We start from the raw sequence: 17,113 nt of genomic DNA on the forward strand, positions 1-17,113 counted from the left end.
AGAATGGGGCCTATTTAATGAATATACCAGTCGTATAAATGAGTTTAAAAAATCTTGATTAAATAAGTAGGAATCAGCCTTTTATGGACAAATACAAGTCACTTTATGTTTAGGGTGGTGGTCCAGAAGAGTCAAGTGTAGAGGAAGTGTGTTTTCCTCAGTGCTTACAGTTAACACTTCTCAATCTCAATCCATTCATATTGAAAATGATGAGTAGTGACTGATGAGGCACAAATCAGCCAAACTCCCTTGGTTGTTATGGTTTGATATTGAGATGTTTCACTGTATGCTTTGGTTCTTACTCATTTCCAGGAATCACTCTGCATGATGAACCTGTCGACTGGGCGGCAGCAGGCGATCATGTTAGTCTTACGTTGGTTGGGATGGATGTCATCAAAATCAAGTGAGTGAGAAAATGAGTTTAAGCGACCATTGTTTTGGATGTAGGACCTCAAAACGCGTAAAATTTGCAATTCACCAGCTCAAATGAAAGAATTGAGTGTTAATTCTGAATCTCATTTGGCCAGAAATAGGCACTTGTGGAAGTGTAAGAATGATAAGCAGAACCTACTAAAATTTAAATTAATACGTGTCAACGTGTGTACCTGACATGTTCTTTGAGGGAAAACAGTAATGTATGAAAATGACATAAGGTTAATAATGGTGTAAAGCCATGCTTTAACCCAAAAGGGACTATTTAGAAAAAGTCCCTAATTTACTGGATTGTTTTACCTTGTTAATGGTTTTAAAGGTTTCCTATTGGATGTGTATTTAATTATCCCCCCAACTACCTGCTCTCCTTTTTTGTTTTTGTTTTGTTGTTGTTACAGTGTTGGCTGCATATTTTGTGGCCCCAAAGAACCCATTAAGGTTTGCACTCGTTTCGGAGCCCGAATCCTCATCTTTAATATTGAAATTCCTATCACTAAAGGATTTCCTGTAAGTTTCAAAATGTTTGTTACTGTTTTTATAAATTCAATATAACTTTATCCTAAAAAGTAGTAACTCTATAGGTGATGTTGCTATTGTTATTTTCAACTAACATTTGTATTACTCTCATCCAGAAAAACATGAAATTGGAATTTGAAAATCATCTTTATTGTGTTTTTTTTTAAATTTTGATCCTTAAGTCTGGGGATGTTTTTTTCAAAAAGGCATTGAGAAGAAATTTCATAATCAATAGGATACAAACTGATGATAAAAAAATCGTTTAGGGAAAATCGTAGACACTTTTTTGCTGAGTTCCAAATGTTACTTCTTAGATTGGGTCTTTCTGTTTTGGTTTCTTTTTTTTTTTATCATAAGCTTATTTGTAGTTTCTCTGATTATAAAAGTAATACATTGTTATGGAAAATTTTGGAAAACACAGAAAAAATAAAAATGATAAGAAAATTCTGGGACACAGCAGTTAAGAATCCTCCTGCCAATGCAGGGGACACGGGTTCGAGCCCTGGTCTGGGAAGATCCCACATGCCATGGAGCAACTAAGTCTGTGTGCCACAACTACTGAGCCTGTGCTCTAGAGCCCTCGAGCCACAACTGCTGAAGCCCGTGCACCCTAGAGCCCGTGCTCTGCAACAAGAGAAGCCCGTGCACCGCAACGAAGAGTAGCCCCCATTCTGCACAAGTAGAGAAAGCACACGCACAGCAAAAGACCCAACACAGCCAAAAATAAATAAATAAATTTAAAAAATCATATTTAACATCTTATTAAAAAACAGAATCTTCTGTAATTGTGTAACCTATAATTATCTGTTCTTTACATTTCAGAGTACTTTTTTGTGTACATTGGTATCTATGGGTATATTTTGGGGATGCTTGACCTAGGTAAACTTTAATTACGCTGAAGCTGTGAGGTTGGTTTGCAGGTTATCATTGACTAGCACCATTTGAACATGCACATTTATGGGAAGAGGGGGATTTTATACTATATTGTTACTTATCCAGAAAAGATACTACTTGTTAATAGCATGAATTCTTTGTTTTATGTGTAAATTTTTTTTCAGCTATTTGGGGCCGTACTCTGTTTATAGTTTGGTACCTTGCTTTTGCCATTTAACTAATGGACACTTTCCCCATTAGACTTATTTTTCTTTTCTTGATCAGCTTATTATATAGTACAGGTTCTGCATGAGAATCAAAAATGTTTCTCGGTGGAATTAAATGGCTTGCCTTTAAAAATATAAACAGATCATTTTCTCCATTTGATGCATCTTTGAAATAAAAGTAAGGGAGTAATAGTAATTGACCTTTAAACTTTATTTAAATTAGTGATAGTATTTTAAAGGTTGGGAATAAATTTATTTAGCACATTTAAATTTATTTTATACCTCTGCACCTTTATTTGAGATAACCATGTGCTTTGCTTATAATTCTTTGTAATTATTTCTATGTAAACTTGATCCTATAAAATTATATTTATAAAATAGTGTTTAAGTATTTTAGTTTTATAATTATATTCCATTTCTCCCATATGCTAAAAAGGGGAGGGGCAAAAGCTCTGTCCAAAAAAACAGTTATTGTTGCAAATACTTCTTTTAAATATTTAAAATTCATGTGTTGATAAGCAAGAAATTGCTATGAACGAATGGCACTCATTCTTAGAAAGCAGTGTGTCCAATGGAGAGAAGCTGAAGAGGTTGGTTACTGTGTTTCTACTCATGCGGCAATAATTTTTGCCAGTGGAGAGGTAGAGAGGTCAGGAGGTTGGTAGTTACTTTGAACAGTGATACTGTCTTCCTGTGTACTGTAGTTTCTTTTATGAATTAAAAGTTTTTCAGTGCTGCTTTATGAGATTCTACTTGCTTATGTTGATTCACGAATACCAGGATGAAATTTGTTTCAGAAAAAAAACATCACGTTTTGCCATTTAATCCACTCTCTGTGGGAAGAAACTTTCACAATTCTTAAAAATTTAACCAAGGAGAGGCTTCCTAAGCAATTAAATTTCACTATTTAGGGACTAGTTCCTTAATACATAAATATTTTTGTTTCCCTTAGCTTATATGGTAAACTGTCTATATATTTAAGAAGAAAAAAAAAGAATGGGTTAGACTTTAACTAAATTCATGTTTTGATTTATTGTGATAAAATATTTATAGCAGAAAATTTACCATTTTAACCATTTTTAAGTATACAGTTCAGTGGCCTTAAGTACCTTCACCTTGTGCAACCATCACCACCTCCCATCTCCTGAACTTTTTCCTTATCCCAAACTCTGTACCCATTAAACAATAACTCCCCCTATCACGCTTTCCCCCTGTCCTCTGGTAACCACAGTTCTACTTTGTTTCTCTATGAATTTGCCTATTCTACATCCCTCATATAAGTGAATCATACAATATTTGCCCTTTTGTGTCTGACTTATTTCACTTAACATAATGTTTTTGAGGTTCATCCATGTTATAACATGTATCAGAATTTCATTTCTTTTTAAAACTGAATAATATTCTATTGTAAGTATTTACCACATTTTATCCTTTCATACGTTGATGGATGTTTGGGTTGTTTCTGTCTTTTGGCAGATGTAAATGATGCTTCTGTGAACACTGGCATACAAGTATCTGTTTGAACCTCTGCTTTCAATTCTTCCGAGTATATATCTCGGAGTAGAATTGCTTGATTGTATGGAAATTTTGTGTTTAACTTTTGAGGAACCACTAAACTGTTTTCCACAGCAGCTGCACTATTTTTACATTCCCACCAGCAGTACACAAGGGTTCTAATTTCTCCTCTTCCTTGTTATTTGCCTTTCTTGTGTGTGTGGGTGTTGGGGGGGGGTGATTTTTTGTTAGTTTGTTTGTTTATAATAGGCATACTGATGAGTGTGAAGGGGTGTATCGTGGTTTTGATTTGCATTTCCCTAATGGCTAGTAATGTTGAGCATCTTTTCATTTCTTTATGTATTTTGGGTTTTAATTCCTTATCAGTGTATGATTTGCAAATATCTTCTTCCATGTGCTGTGGGTTGTCTTTTTACTCTTAAGTATCCTTTGATGTACAAGAGTTTTACATTTTGATGAAGTTCAGTTTATCTACATTTCCTTTTGTTGCCTTTACTTTGGTGTCATATCCAAGAAGTCATTACCAGATTCAACATTAAGAAGATTTCCCACTCTGTTTTCTTCTAAGAGTTTCATAGTTTTAGTCCTTTTGTTTAGGTCTTTGATCCATTTTGAGTTAATTTTTGTATATGGTGTAAGATTCTTTTGCATGTAGATATCTAATTTTCCCAGCACCATTTCTTGAAAAGACTGTTCTCTCCCTATTGAGTGGTCTTGGCACCCTTATTGCTGCTTAACCTATTTGATATTAATTTCCTTACATATAAAATGTGAACAGTAATAGCTAATATATAAGGCCGTCAGTTAACTTCAGGTTTACCATGTGTTAGGCCCCACTTTAAAATAACATTATCGGGTTTTCCTCATTTAGTGACGAGAGACCTGATGCTGGGGATATTGGGGGGAAAACGGTTATTACAGGATTTACCCCAGATCACACAACTAGAATGTGTAAAGTTAGGATTTGAACTCAGGTCTGCCTGACTTCAAAGCCTGTCTAAACTCCCATATAATATTTTACTCTCATTATCCAGCAATGAATACAATTCGTTACTGCTGAATATCATGCAATTCCCCTTCCCTCATTTTTTTGGTGAAACAATTCACATTTGTTGAACATCTGCTGTACCAGACACTGTCTCTTCTGTTATTTAGTTCTTATCATAATCCTATAAGGAAGGTTATGTAATTTACTCAAGTTTACACAGTAAGTGGTGGAGGAGAAATTGGAACTGCTCCCCATGACCTTTTCCTCTAGTGAGTTAAGGGACAACCTGATTGGAGTGGTGGGACTTAGGGGAAGCGGCTGGAGATCCTGCAACTCCAGGCAGTAGTGCTGAGGCTAACGTGATTCCGTGTGAGTGCCAGAGTAAAAGACCAGAGATGCTGCAGCGAACAGCTTTGTAGTGTTACAATTTTTTGTTTTAGGTGCTGTTACACTACCAAACCGTCAGTGAACCTGCCGTTGTTAAACGATTGATTAGCGTCTTAAACAAAAGCACTGGTGAAGTCACAAAGAAAAAGCCTAAGTAAGTGTTTTAATGCATAAATAATAAACACAATTTAAGCACATTCCTTACAGATTAATTCATTTGTGTAATATTTCTCTTTGCGATAAGTGAAGTCTGTTTTTACTTGTTCCAGAAATCATTTTTTTAAAGGACTAGATGAAAACACAAAAACAGATATTTAAGCTCCTGTTTAGGTAGGAATGCTAGATATAATTTCAGTTATATATGATGGTGATGGGTGTGAATTGTAAATAAAAATGTAAATATAAGTTTATATGTAAGTATCAAGCCCTAGATACTGATGATGTAAAAATGAAGGCATTTAAAAAATCAGTCCTACATTTTTTTTTTGTTTTTTTTTGGGTTTTTTTGTTTTTTTTTTTGCGGTACATGGTACATTTTTGAAGATGAATTTGATTTATGCCTAGCCACTTGTCCCAAATTCCAGCTGATTGTGCTTCTTAACTTTCTTGTCACCCCCTCATGGGAATCATGCCCTATGCTAAGAATACCTCAGGAAGAGAGTGAACTAAACACAGTTTTTTTCCCACCTGGAAAGTACTTTTGTTTTCTGCTTGAAGTCCACCTGGTGCCTGGGCTGAGGTGGTCACCACATGTTGGTCCCCTCTGCTTACCATTAATATCTAGGTCTAGGTGTGGACAGTTCCCCCTTGGCTGGGATAGGCACGGGATTTTTCAGAGGAGGTGCTTCCTGAGAATCTTGGGTTTCTTACTCTAATTCAACTAAAGGTTGACCACAGTTTGGTTTGGCTGCTTCAGCTTTGGGGTTTTCCTCACTTCAGCCCTATGGGGAATCCCACCCAAAATCCCCTTTTTTTTCAGTCCTGGGGTGTTCCTCCTCATTTGCACCTGTGTAAGAGGCCAAGGTGGTTAGAGGGTTAATTTAGGATTGGCTGCACGTAGAGGAAAGAATCTTCACACTGTTCTAAACCCATGCCTGTTTCTCCGTTAGTTAGAAAAAAGAGGCTACTTCACCTCTCTTTTAAAGATGGTTCTTTATTTTTAACCTGAGTCTTTAGCTTCTAGCATGAGTGTCTGCCATAATGTACTGAGAAGTGTGATAGAGCTAATGGCTGATGTTTCTTGAGGACCACTATTTTCTAGGCTCTGTCATAAGTGCTTTCACATGGTTTACATTCTCAGCAACCGTATGAAGCAGGTATTATTATGTTTCCCATGTTTCAAATGAGGAAGCTGAGGCTTAAAGAGATTGTATAACACGTTTGAGATCACAAAGCTAGCAAGTGGCAGGCCCAGGATTCTAATCTAGTTAGTTGGGTCACATAAATTCTTTTGGCAGGAGGCGGGCCGTTTGGCTTGGAAAATTCTCAATCTGACATTGGCTCATCAGATGTAATCCTGAATTTTACCCTCCCTGCTCATGCTGCAGAGTCTAGCTCAATGATGGTAATTCTAGGTTTTCATATATTCTCATGCTAGTTTTTCCTGTCACCGTATTTGTAGCTTTGTCCTTTTATTTTGCACCAACACCATTTGGCCTTTCCCCTTTGTTTCCATTCCTGGCACATTGTAGACTCGATTGCTTTATATGGGATGGAATCAAGCTTTCTAGAACCAAACTTAATGCAAATTATGAATATATTAGATGTTCTCCTTCCTAAGGAATGGGACCTTAAGCTGAAATTGCCCAAAGCCAATATTTAGAATTTTGGGAATACGTTTTTTAGAAACTTTGGCTTGTTCTATCTGTCTGTCCCTGAATTAATCTTTCAGAAGGGGAGTTTATGAATGCTGTTCTCTTATCCTTCTAGAACACATCAAAATTGAATTAGGGAACATTTCAGAATGTCCCCCTTTGGGTTCTCCCTCTTTCAGTAAGTCTGGTGGGGCCCGTGCACAAGGATTCTTGGTGGTTTTGCTTATTTGTGTGAAGCTGTTTGCAATCAGGCCCATGCCTCATCTCCCTTCATTTCCTACAAACATCATACTGTGAAAGAATCTTACATGATTTTATCCTGAACGTCTGTTAAAGAACCACTCTTCCTATGTGAGAAAAGAGAGAGGAGGGAGGGAGAGAGAGATCTAGGGTAGTGTGTTGGCACTAGGAGATTATCCTCTTTAAAGATAACTTTTTAACACATAATCTACCAATTAGGATTTTACTATGGAAGACATAGGACATTGCATTCCTTTCTTTAAATGCAACTGCATCACTCTTCTTTAATTTCATGAGGGAATGAAAGGGAAGACTTTGGTGGAGGTGTCTTGAGTATTTTAGATTATAGTGTCCTTCAAAGGATAGAGTTCAATTTGGAGGATTGTTTAAAACACACACACACACACACACACACACACACACACACTCATACACACACGAACTAGCTAATATTTCTTAAATCTAGAATTACTCCTCTCATTTCTTTCAACTAACCCCCTCAAATTCAAAGGCATATATTTTCATTTTAAGAAAATCCCTTTTTACTTTTTAAGTTTTTGAAAAACTAAGTTGATGTATAGATGGAATGTGAAATATTTTTCAGGTTTTAATTACATTTCTTTACCTTTATTAGATTTCCATTTTATTTTTCGTGATAGATTGTTGACCAAAGGCCAGAATGCATTGGTGGAGCTACAGACACAAAGACCAGTGGCTCTTGAGCTGTACAAAGACTTTAAAGAACTGGGGAGATTCATGCTGCGCTACAGTGGTTCTACCATAGCTGCTGGTGTAGTCACCGAGGTATTTTAAAGTGACTGATTATGTATCCATGGTTATTATGTCTTTTTCTACTTTCTTGTTAAAATTTTACTTATTTATTTTTATTTTTTGGCCGCGTTGGGTCTTCGTTGCTGCGCACGGGCTTTCTCTAGTTGTGGCGAGCAGGGGCTACTCTTCGTTGCGGTGCGCGGGCTTCTCATCGCAGTGGTTTCTCTTGTTGCGGAGCACAGGCTGTATGTGCATGGTCTTCAGTAGTTGTGGCTCGCAGACTCTAGAGTGCAGGCTCAGTAGTTGTGGCACAGGCTTAGTTGCTCCGCGGCATGTGCGATCTTCCCGGACCAGGGATCGAACCCGTGTCCCCTGCATTGGTAGACGGATTCTTAACCACTGTGCCACCAGGGAAGCCCTCTTTTCTACTTTTTAAGAATGATTACTGAGATTTTATGGCTTAACGGGAGTGCAGTTATATTAGAACAACATTTTAAAATTTTATTAAAGATTAAAAGAATGATGGGAAGAAAATGTTTCATCTTAGATCTTCTCATAACGAAACTTCCAAACTGTCTTCTCCACCAGTAATATTGCTCAAAATTAAAGGAAATCCATTGAAAAATACGTCTGTATGCAGTCCAAATCATGAGAATAGACTTTAATAAGAGTCAAATGAATTGGGGGTAGTGGTTTTGTTTAACAAAGTGCCCTCATTACATTATTTTTAATAACTGGTTCTCAGTTCATTCATTCAGAAAGTTAATGTATCAGTAATGTTTCTGAAACATTAATATATAATGTAAGGTACAGTTGAGTTTTGGAGAAAATAGCCAGAAATGAACCAGAATTTCAGTGATTTAAATTTTCTCCCACACTATCATGATTAATATAGATCTTATGAATACACGCATGCCTTATTTTGTTGCACTTCACAGATACTGTGTTCTACAAAATGAAGGTTTGTGGCAGCCTTGCATTGAGCAAGTCTCTAGGCACCATTTTCCCAACAGCATTTGCTCACTTCATGTCTCTGTTTCACACTTTGGTAATTCTTGCAGTATTTCAGACTTTTACATTATTATTATTACATATTTGTTATGGCGATCTGTGATCAGTAATCTTTGATGTTATGCCTACAAAAAGGTTATGACTCACTGAAGGCTCAGATGATGGTTAGCCTTTTTTAGCAATAAAGTATTTTTAAGTTAAGGTATGTACATTGTTTTCTTAGACATAATGCTATTGCACTCTTAATAGACTATAGTATAGTGTAAACATAACTTTTCTATGCACTGGAAAACCAAAAAATTCCTATGACTTGCTTTACTGCGATTCTCACTTTATCGAGGTGGCCTGGAACGGAACCCACAATATCTGCGAGGTATGCATGTATTTTTAAAAGGGGCTTCATTACTACATATGCTTGTTTTCTGCATAAAAATTACTCAGTTCATTTAACTGGATGGATACTTTGGACATAGGGCTTTAGGTTGCATCAAAATTCAGTGATACGTGTACCATGAAAAAGGCTCTGGAGTTGAACTTAAGTCTAAGTCTGAGTTACTGCTCCACTAATTCCTAGCTGCAGAAGAACAACATTTGTCCTGTAATTTATCCATCTATGAAAATGGGGTAATAGAATCTACCTTCTGGAGTTGTGAAATGAAATGGTCTGCATAAAGCACTTGGCACAGTGATTGCATTTAGAAAGCATTCAGTAAATGTTACCTAATAGCAGCAGCAGCAGCATCACATTTAACTGTCAAAACATTCTTTATAAAAGAGCATTCTAAAAATAAGATGCAGTCTCTTGTGGAAAGTAATGGAGAGATTATAGAAAATCTCAAATAACAAGACTAGGGAAGGAAAAAAGTTGCAGGAAAAACAAAAAAGTTTCACCTGATGTAATGATTACTCCACTGCCATTTTTTCCTTTTGTTGTTGTTGTTCATATAATGTGGTTGGTTAAATTATAGCAAATGCTTTTTTTTTCTTTTACAGATAAAAGGCTGATGGGTCAGAATTTCTACCATGTTTCTAAACACAGTGAGAGATAGTTAACCTCCATGTTTTGAAAGAATCCAGTTATTCAGTTAAAGCAACAATGTGCAATTGATATTTTTTTAAATGAGAGAGAAAATTCAAGCTATAATCAGCTGCGAAGAAGTATTATTCACCACTCCTACAAAAATTTCAAGTTGCCAACTGGCAAAGAAAGGCTAATATTGCACTTTCATTTAAAAAACTAGCTTTTCCTTTGAAATGTTACTAATGGATTTACCTTGCTGAGACTTACGGAAGTTATCAGAAATATGTGTTAGAAGACATTGAATCGTCATGACGTGAACTCTACTTCCAGCCAAACCACCAAATGTTTTCAGTTTTCTCTTTTGATTTCAACTTACAACATACATTTTTAAGGAAGAATAACTAAAATGGGTTATTGAGGTAGTTAATATTTGACCTGAGCAGTTTTTTAGTTAACTGTAAGAAAAGATTTGTTGAAGGTTAATAAAGGTATTTTGTGTTGAGCAGTGAGTGTTCTTCCTTCAACAAACAACCATTTGGAACTGCTTAGTTTGCAGTTATTGGAAATTGTTCCTTTGGTAACCAAGATATTATTTAAGGTGTAAAGCCAGCTAATAAAATGCCTTTGTTTGAGCATAACAACAAAATGTGTTGTGTTTCTTCGATGTTTATGAGATTCTAAGTAGGACTTGGGTTTTATGGGATCTTTTTCACCTGAGGGTTTCCCCAGTCTTTCACGTGAATTCTTGCTTTTTATCCTAGTAGCAGATCAAATTTAATCTCATCCATTTCTAACCATAAGTTAATTTTATTTTTCCCATTCTCACTTTTATAATTACATGTATGATGACTTTATCTCGTATTCCTTGTAGATTGTAAGTCCCCTATGAGTAAGAGTCATGTTTTTCTTTAAAGTTTCAACAAACTCCAAGGTATATTTAGTTAACAGGTATTTGTTGAGCTCCCTCCTGGGTACCATTGCTTTCGAGTGGATTTTGTCCTCAGCTGAGGCTGGGACTGTGTTCTTTTTCTTTTTTTACATCTTTATTGGAGTATAATTGCTTTACAATGGAGTGTTAGTTTCTGCTTTATAACAAAGTGAATCAGTTATACATATACATATGTTCCCATATCTTTTCCCTCTTGCGTCTCCCTCCCTCCCACCCTCCCTATCCCACCCCTCTAGGTGGTCACAAAGCACTGAGCTGATCTCCCTGTGCTATGCGGCTGCTTCCCACTAGCTATCTATTTTACGTTTGGTAGTGTATATATGTCCATGCCACTGTCTGGCTTTGTCACAGCTGGGACTGTGTTCTGATGGACCATATGATACAATTTTTTTTTTAATTAATTAATTTTTTAATTTATTTTTGGCTGTGTTGGGTCTTCGTTTCTGTGCGAGGGCTTTCTCTAGTTGTGGCGAGCGGGGGCCACTCTTCATCGCGGTGTGCAGGCCTCTCACTATCGCGGCCTCTCTTGTTGCGGAGCACGGGCTCCAGATGCGCAGGCTCAGTAGTTGTGGCTCACGGGCCTAGTTGCCCCGCGCCATGTGGGATCTTCCCAGACCAGGGCTCGAACCCATGTCCCCTGCAATGGCAGGCAGATTCTCAACCACTGCGCCACCAGGGAAGCACCGATACAATTTTTTTATATTGGGAAATGGTGTGATTTATATATTGATGGCTTACCATATTCAACTGCATTTCTTCTTAATTGAAGAATAACATCCATATGGTAAAGTGTACAGAACATGAATGTGCTGCTTGGTGGACGATCACAAGGTGAACACATTTCTTTACTAAAAAGTATATGTGTAGCTGTCATTTGAGAGTAAACTTGCTAAGGCAAAAAAGCGTTTTATTTATATTAGTCAGAAATTTAACAGATACAAGTGACAGAAACCTAATTTAAAGTGACTTAAGCAAAAAAGAAAGACCTGCAGTAGCCCTGACTTTCAGCTGGTCTTGCTCGAGTCACAGTGTGTCAGGCAAGGACTAATCTGTACTCTGCCTTCTCCAGTGTTGGTTTTGCCCTCAGACTCCATACGGAACCCCCTGCGATTCCACACTTAGATCCTCAGACCCTCCATCAAGGGCAAGGACAGGCTAAAAGAACATGTCTTTTCCAGAAGTCCTAGAAACATCTCACCATGGACTATAACTGAGTGTAATTTCTTTCCTTGGGGCATCCTTTAGATGTGATGTGAGTATCACCCAAAGTGCACAGCTGAGAATTATGGAAGGGTTGGAAGGAAATTCAGGATGCTATGAAGAAGGGGAAATGGATTGGGGGCGGGGAGAGGGAGTAGGATGCAAAAACAAGAAACATCCACTCTGTATAGCATACAAGGTCATGATAGCATTAAGAATTCTAGATAAAATTTTAGCATAAAACAAATAGTAGCAGCAGTAGTAAAAATGAGTTTATTTCTTCCTTCCTAAATTGTGATAGAGTGATCTTTTTATTTACATTATGTTTACAATTGATTGTTGTTGAGGGGTGGTAATATTAAGAGAACCCACTGTGGGAGGTTGGGGGTTAAATGACAAGATGTCCGGCGAGCACACCCAGGCTTGGGTTTGGTCTGAAATCCTCCCCCTGACACTTACCATACTAAATAGTACATCCATATTGGGTCACTGTGCTTCAGGTACTTCTTGTCTCTGCTTCTTCCTATTTATGGTCACGCTGTTTCTTTACACAAGTGGCTTTGTCCTCTTACCGTGACTCTTCATGGGTCTCCACTGGATCAGTTGCCTCTGTGGTAACCTGGCTTAAAAAAATTTCAGATCCATGTTTGGGCTTGTTAGTGTTTTTCCACACGTTCGTTATTTATGACAATATTTGAATTTTAGAAACTCAAATATTGGTTTAGAAAACAATTTCTGGACATAGTTTGTTTTCTCCCAATAATATGCAGATCAGTAATAATTTTAACTATTGTTAAAATGTAATCATTCCCTCTAGAAAATTTGGAAAATACAGAAAAGTAAAGAATAAAACTCACCTGTAGTAATATTGCCTAAATATCAATATTACTGCTGCTAACATGTTGATGTATTTCTTTTCTGTCTCTAGGGCATATTTTTTCTTGGAGTTGTGATCATTAGTCAAGCTCTTTTCATTTTATAATGTAATCAAGATTTTTTGATAGAAATATTAGTAGCTTTTTAAAAATGATGTAAAAATATAAAATTAGAAACCTAGATATATTGGAATTAGGATTATACAGCTAATTTTTTAAAAAGCTTCTAGGTAAGAAGGCTCAATAAAAACTCCTGGGCCATTATTTTCCAACTTCCCTCTAAAATAGTCACAGAAATATGTAAATAGGAAAACATTCCTTCCTTCATCCCTAAGAGTCTGCCGTATCCATGCACAGAGGGAGCTCTGGAGCGTCGGTCGTCATGGGGCTGACAGTTCAGCCAGGGGCCCTTCTCAGCACTACAAACTACAAATGAGAGTTAACAGTGTGAAAGCATTCAGGAGGAATGCACCCTAAAGACAACATTAGAAGGGGGCTAGGTGAGGAGGGGGGACCATTAATACTGAAGTAAAAGTGTAATACTTCTATACAAGAGTCTCTTGAGTTAAACTAATTCAACCCGTAAGCCACAATCTCCTACCAATTCAGGATTAGTGGAGGGAAGGGGGGCAGGTTTTGCATTGGCAAAATCATCCAACAGGGCAGCTTTTAGCCTTCAAAGTAGCAACATCAAGATCCCACCAACAGTAAAAACCATTCTTTAGAACCCACCCACCTCCAGTAAGAAGAACCACGTCAGTGAGAATCTTAACAGTGGGGCACAAGCCAGCAGATCCACACATTGACATGAGGTATGGGTACAAGTGGCAAGATGAGGAGAGCCCAGCAATAACCCTAGTTGAAGACACCTAAAGTCCTTCTTAGCTTTAGAATCTTGCCAGCAGAGCAAAAGTAGAACGGATCAAGTAATTTACAACCTGGTTCTTTGAAAATGCCAAAGATATTCAAGATTTTTAAAAGGAAAAAAAAAGTATGAACACACTAGGGGTGAGATGAACCATGTAACTATATGTGTTAATGTTAATTAGAACACTGTGGAACACTGGGTTCTGCTCCTGTGTACCAGCTCATTGCTGTTTTCTCAGGGAACCCCCGGCCCTGAGAAAAATGGGTTACTATGTGCTTCAGTGGGACCTTGTCTCTCTCCTTGGAATATTTTCGTGGGTGCAATTTTATATTGACTTGTATGATTCATTTACGTTCTCCTTCCGCTGAAATGTAAGTCCCAAGAGGAAAGAGACCTTTTCTGTTTTGCTTCTGATTCTTTTTCAGCAATTGGTGTAGTCCTTCACACATGCAATTGTTAAATGAGTGAAAGAATTAACACTGGTGGTGGCATTATGGAGGATTTTCATTTCTTTACATCTGTATTGTCAGAAAATTACAAGCTTTTATTTCTATGATAATGCTGTGTGTGAAGGCGCTGTTTTTTAAAGTGAAGGAAAGAGAAAACTTGTTAGAAGCGAACTTTAAAACTGCTTCTGTCTGTCCTCTTGTCTGGTGAACCTCAGCTGTAATTTGGAGTCTTTCTTGAGCTGGGGTGACCCTCTTGATCCTGGAAGATTCAAATGTGCCTGCATTTCAGAAAGGGAACCAGCAATCGACTGGCTGCTAGTGATTCTCCTAGCTCTCAGGTGGACTATGAGATAGATGGTGGGAGTAATTGACACATTAGTACTTTCCAATACTGGGCTTGGGTATATTTCTTTTTATTTAAAGATGGTTAAGAAATAAGAGGCTTGTGGCAAAATCGGTAGTACCTGAGCACATGCAGGCAAAAAGCTTCCTTTCAGGTGTATTGCAGGAAACAAAAGTTTTCTTTCAATAACTGCTGCATGGTGTCTTTGAGATGTAAGGGGATATTGCTGAGCTGAGAAAAGAATCAGAACAGGTTAGAAGAGACTCCATGGAAGCCTAAATCATAGTAGCAAAATTTAAACATTCAGTGAAGCCTGTAAAATAGATAGCAATTGCAGAAGAGTTGATGATATAGAGGTTGTCCTTGGAAACCACTCCTAGAATGGCAGATAGGTGAAAATGATGAACAGGAAGACCCCAAGATTGCACCATATTTTATGTAAAACATCACAAGGGAATTCTAATGAGATTAAGCCAATCTTGGAAACAAAACAAAACTCCCCCAAAAAATCATCTTCAAAGAAACAAAAAATTAGCTTTAGTCTTTTCGGCAGCGCTAAATTCCAAAAGACAGAGGGACACAGGAGCTAAATATATAAAACTCAAAGTTAGAGGGACTGTAACTCACAAATTCATCACTCATATGACGTTATTTATAGGCAGGGTAAGAGTCTCAAAAGATGTCCTTCTGGGAGAGGGTGAAGGGATTGGGGAGGCAGGATTTTAAATGTCCAGATCATGAAGAGGTAGTTGAACACTTCAAGATTGGGGACATCATGGTAGAAAATTCTTTAGCAAGCATATGTTGATGCCGATCATTTGTTGATGTCATCAGTCAAAGACCACCAGGACACAACCGTAGTCAAAATTATTATTATTATTTTTTTGATGCTTGTTGCAGGCAGAGACCGCCGTGGAGTCTAGGTGCTTCTCATAAGAAGGTGTGAAGAATTGAGCACATGTAGGTAATGAGGAGGGAGGGCTCAGGTGAGCAGGGGTTTCTTCTGGACTGGGCACGGTCAGAAAGTGGGAATAATTCTGCAGTTGGGTATCAATTTTCATATAGGAGGTAGGAGAAATGGAACGCAGTAAAGCAGCAGTCATGCATATTGACCACAAGAGGGCGATGTTAAGTCATTTTCATGGTTTGCACGGTGCCTTTTGGTCTGTGCTCAGGTGTGAGGACAGTATCTCACTTCATCAGGAGCACAGAATAACCTTGTCTGATGTCAGAGATTTAGGAATTGTCAGTGTTCAGTAGGAGAACACCATGGCCCAGCTGTGAGTGCCAGGCCAGCTTTTAGCTTTCAGAAGATCCCTTTTCTCTCTCACATTGAAACCACTTAAATATGTATTGGTAAATTAATGGTGAAATAAATGAAATAAATGTGGCAGCACTATTTACAATAGCCAAGACATGGAAACAACCTAAATGTCCATTGATAGATGAGTGGATAAAGAAGATGTGGTATGTATACACAATGGAATATTACTTAGCCACAAAAAGAATGAAATAATGCCATTTGCAGCAACAGGGATGGACCTAGAGATTATCATACTGAGTGAAGTAAGTCAGACAAAGACAAGTATCATATGATATCGCTTATATGTGGTATCTAAAAAAATGATACAAGTGAACTTATTTACAAAACAGAAACAGACTCACAAAGAAACTTATGGTAACCAAAGGGGAAGGGGAGAGAGATAAATTGGGAATTTGGATTAACAGATACACACTGTATAAAATAGATAATCAACAAGGTCCTACTTTATAGCACAGGGAACTCTACTCAATATCTTGTAATAACCTATAAGGGAAGAGAATCTGAAAAAGTGTGTGTGTGTGTGTGTATATATATATATATATATATATATAAAATTTTGCTGTACACCTGAAACTAACACAACATTGTAAATCAACTATACCTCAATTAAAAAAAAAAAAAAACTTTTCCAGTCTTCTTTGTCTCTCACATCCCCTGATTAACTGTGACACAGAGCATCCTTTCACGCACTCATTAGCCCACTGTGTTCCCTTTGCTATGAGTTGCTTTTCATATCCTTTGCTTACCTTTCTATGAGGTTGTTCATTTCTCTTACCAATTTGTAGAACTTCTTATATACATCATGGACATGAGTCCTGGGTGTGTTACATACATTGTATATAGTTTGGGCTGATACCATCATCTTCATGGCACATCTGGGAAGATGTGGGCTGGGGTGGCAGCCCTGGTTTTAGGATGGACAGTTCAGCGACAAGGCAGAGAGAAACTGGTGGGTGATGGAAAGAGAAAGTCTGCCTTCAGCCACCTCTGAGGGTGAGGGCAGTGATGCACTGAGGAAAAAGCACATGATTTGGAGACAAAAGGACCCTTACCAACTCTGCAATTTTGGACAAATTCACCTCTCCGAGGACAAAAGACGGGAAGTAATGACCTTTATGTTCTATAGGATTGTTGTGTGGAATAAATGAGTAAATTCATGTAAAGACCTGCCTCACGGCCTGGCACTTAATCAATGTTCGAGCAGTGAATATAGTGTGAATCCAATAAAATGATACACACAGATGCCTTTTGACCATTTTAAAGGGCCATGAACACATAAGCGGATGTTACTTTAACATATTATTATCCAT

General features: G+C 37.6%; 1 protein-coding gene across 4 annotated transcripts in view; it reads left to right on the plus strand.

Moving 5' to 3' along the window:
• Positions 1–10,297, plus strand: part of HBS1L (HBS1 like translational GTPase) — an 81,812-nt gene extending 71,515 nt beyond the window's left edge. For all 4 annotated transcript variants that reach the window (XM_082855619.1, XM_082855615.1, XM_082855616.1 and 1 more), the window contains 5 exons: positions 313–403; positions 831–939; positions 4,992–5,092; positions 7,652–7,796; positions 9,768–10,297. In XM_082855619.1, coding sequence (XP_082711745.1) covers positions 313–403; positions 831–939; positions 4,992–5,092; positions 7,652–7,796; positions 9,768–9,779 — 458 coding nt within the window. In that variant the 3' untranslated portion in view covers positions 9,780–10,297. The remainder of the gene's footprint in view (positions 1–312; positions 404–830; positions 940–4,991; positions 5,093–7,651; positions 7,797–9,767) is intronic.
• Positions 10,298–17,113: the final 6,816 nt, after the last annotated feature.

This window comes from Leucopleurus acutus (genome assembly GCF_964270905.1).
Source record: "Leucopleurus acutus genome assembly, chromosome: 15".
NCBI lineage: Eukaryota > Metazoa > Chordata > Mammalia > Artiodactyla > Delphinidae > Leucopleurus > Leucopleurus acutus.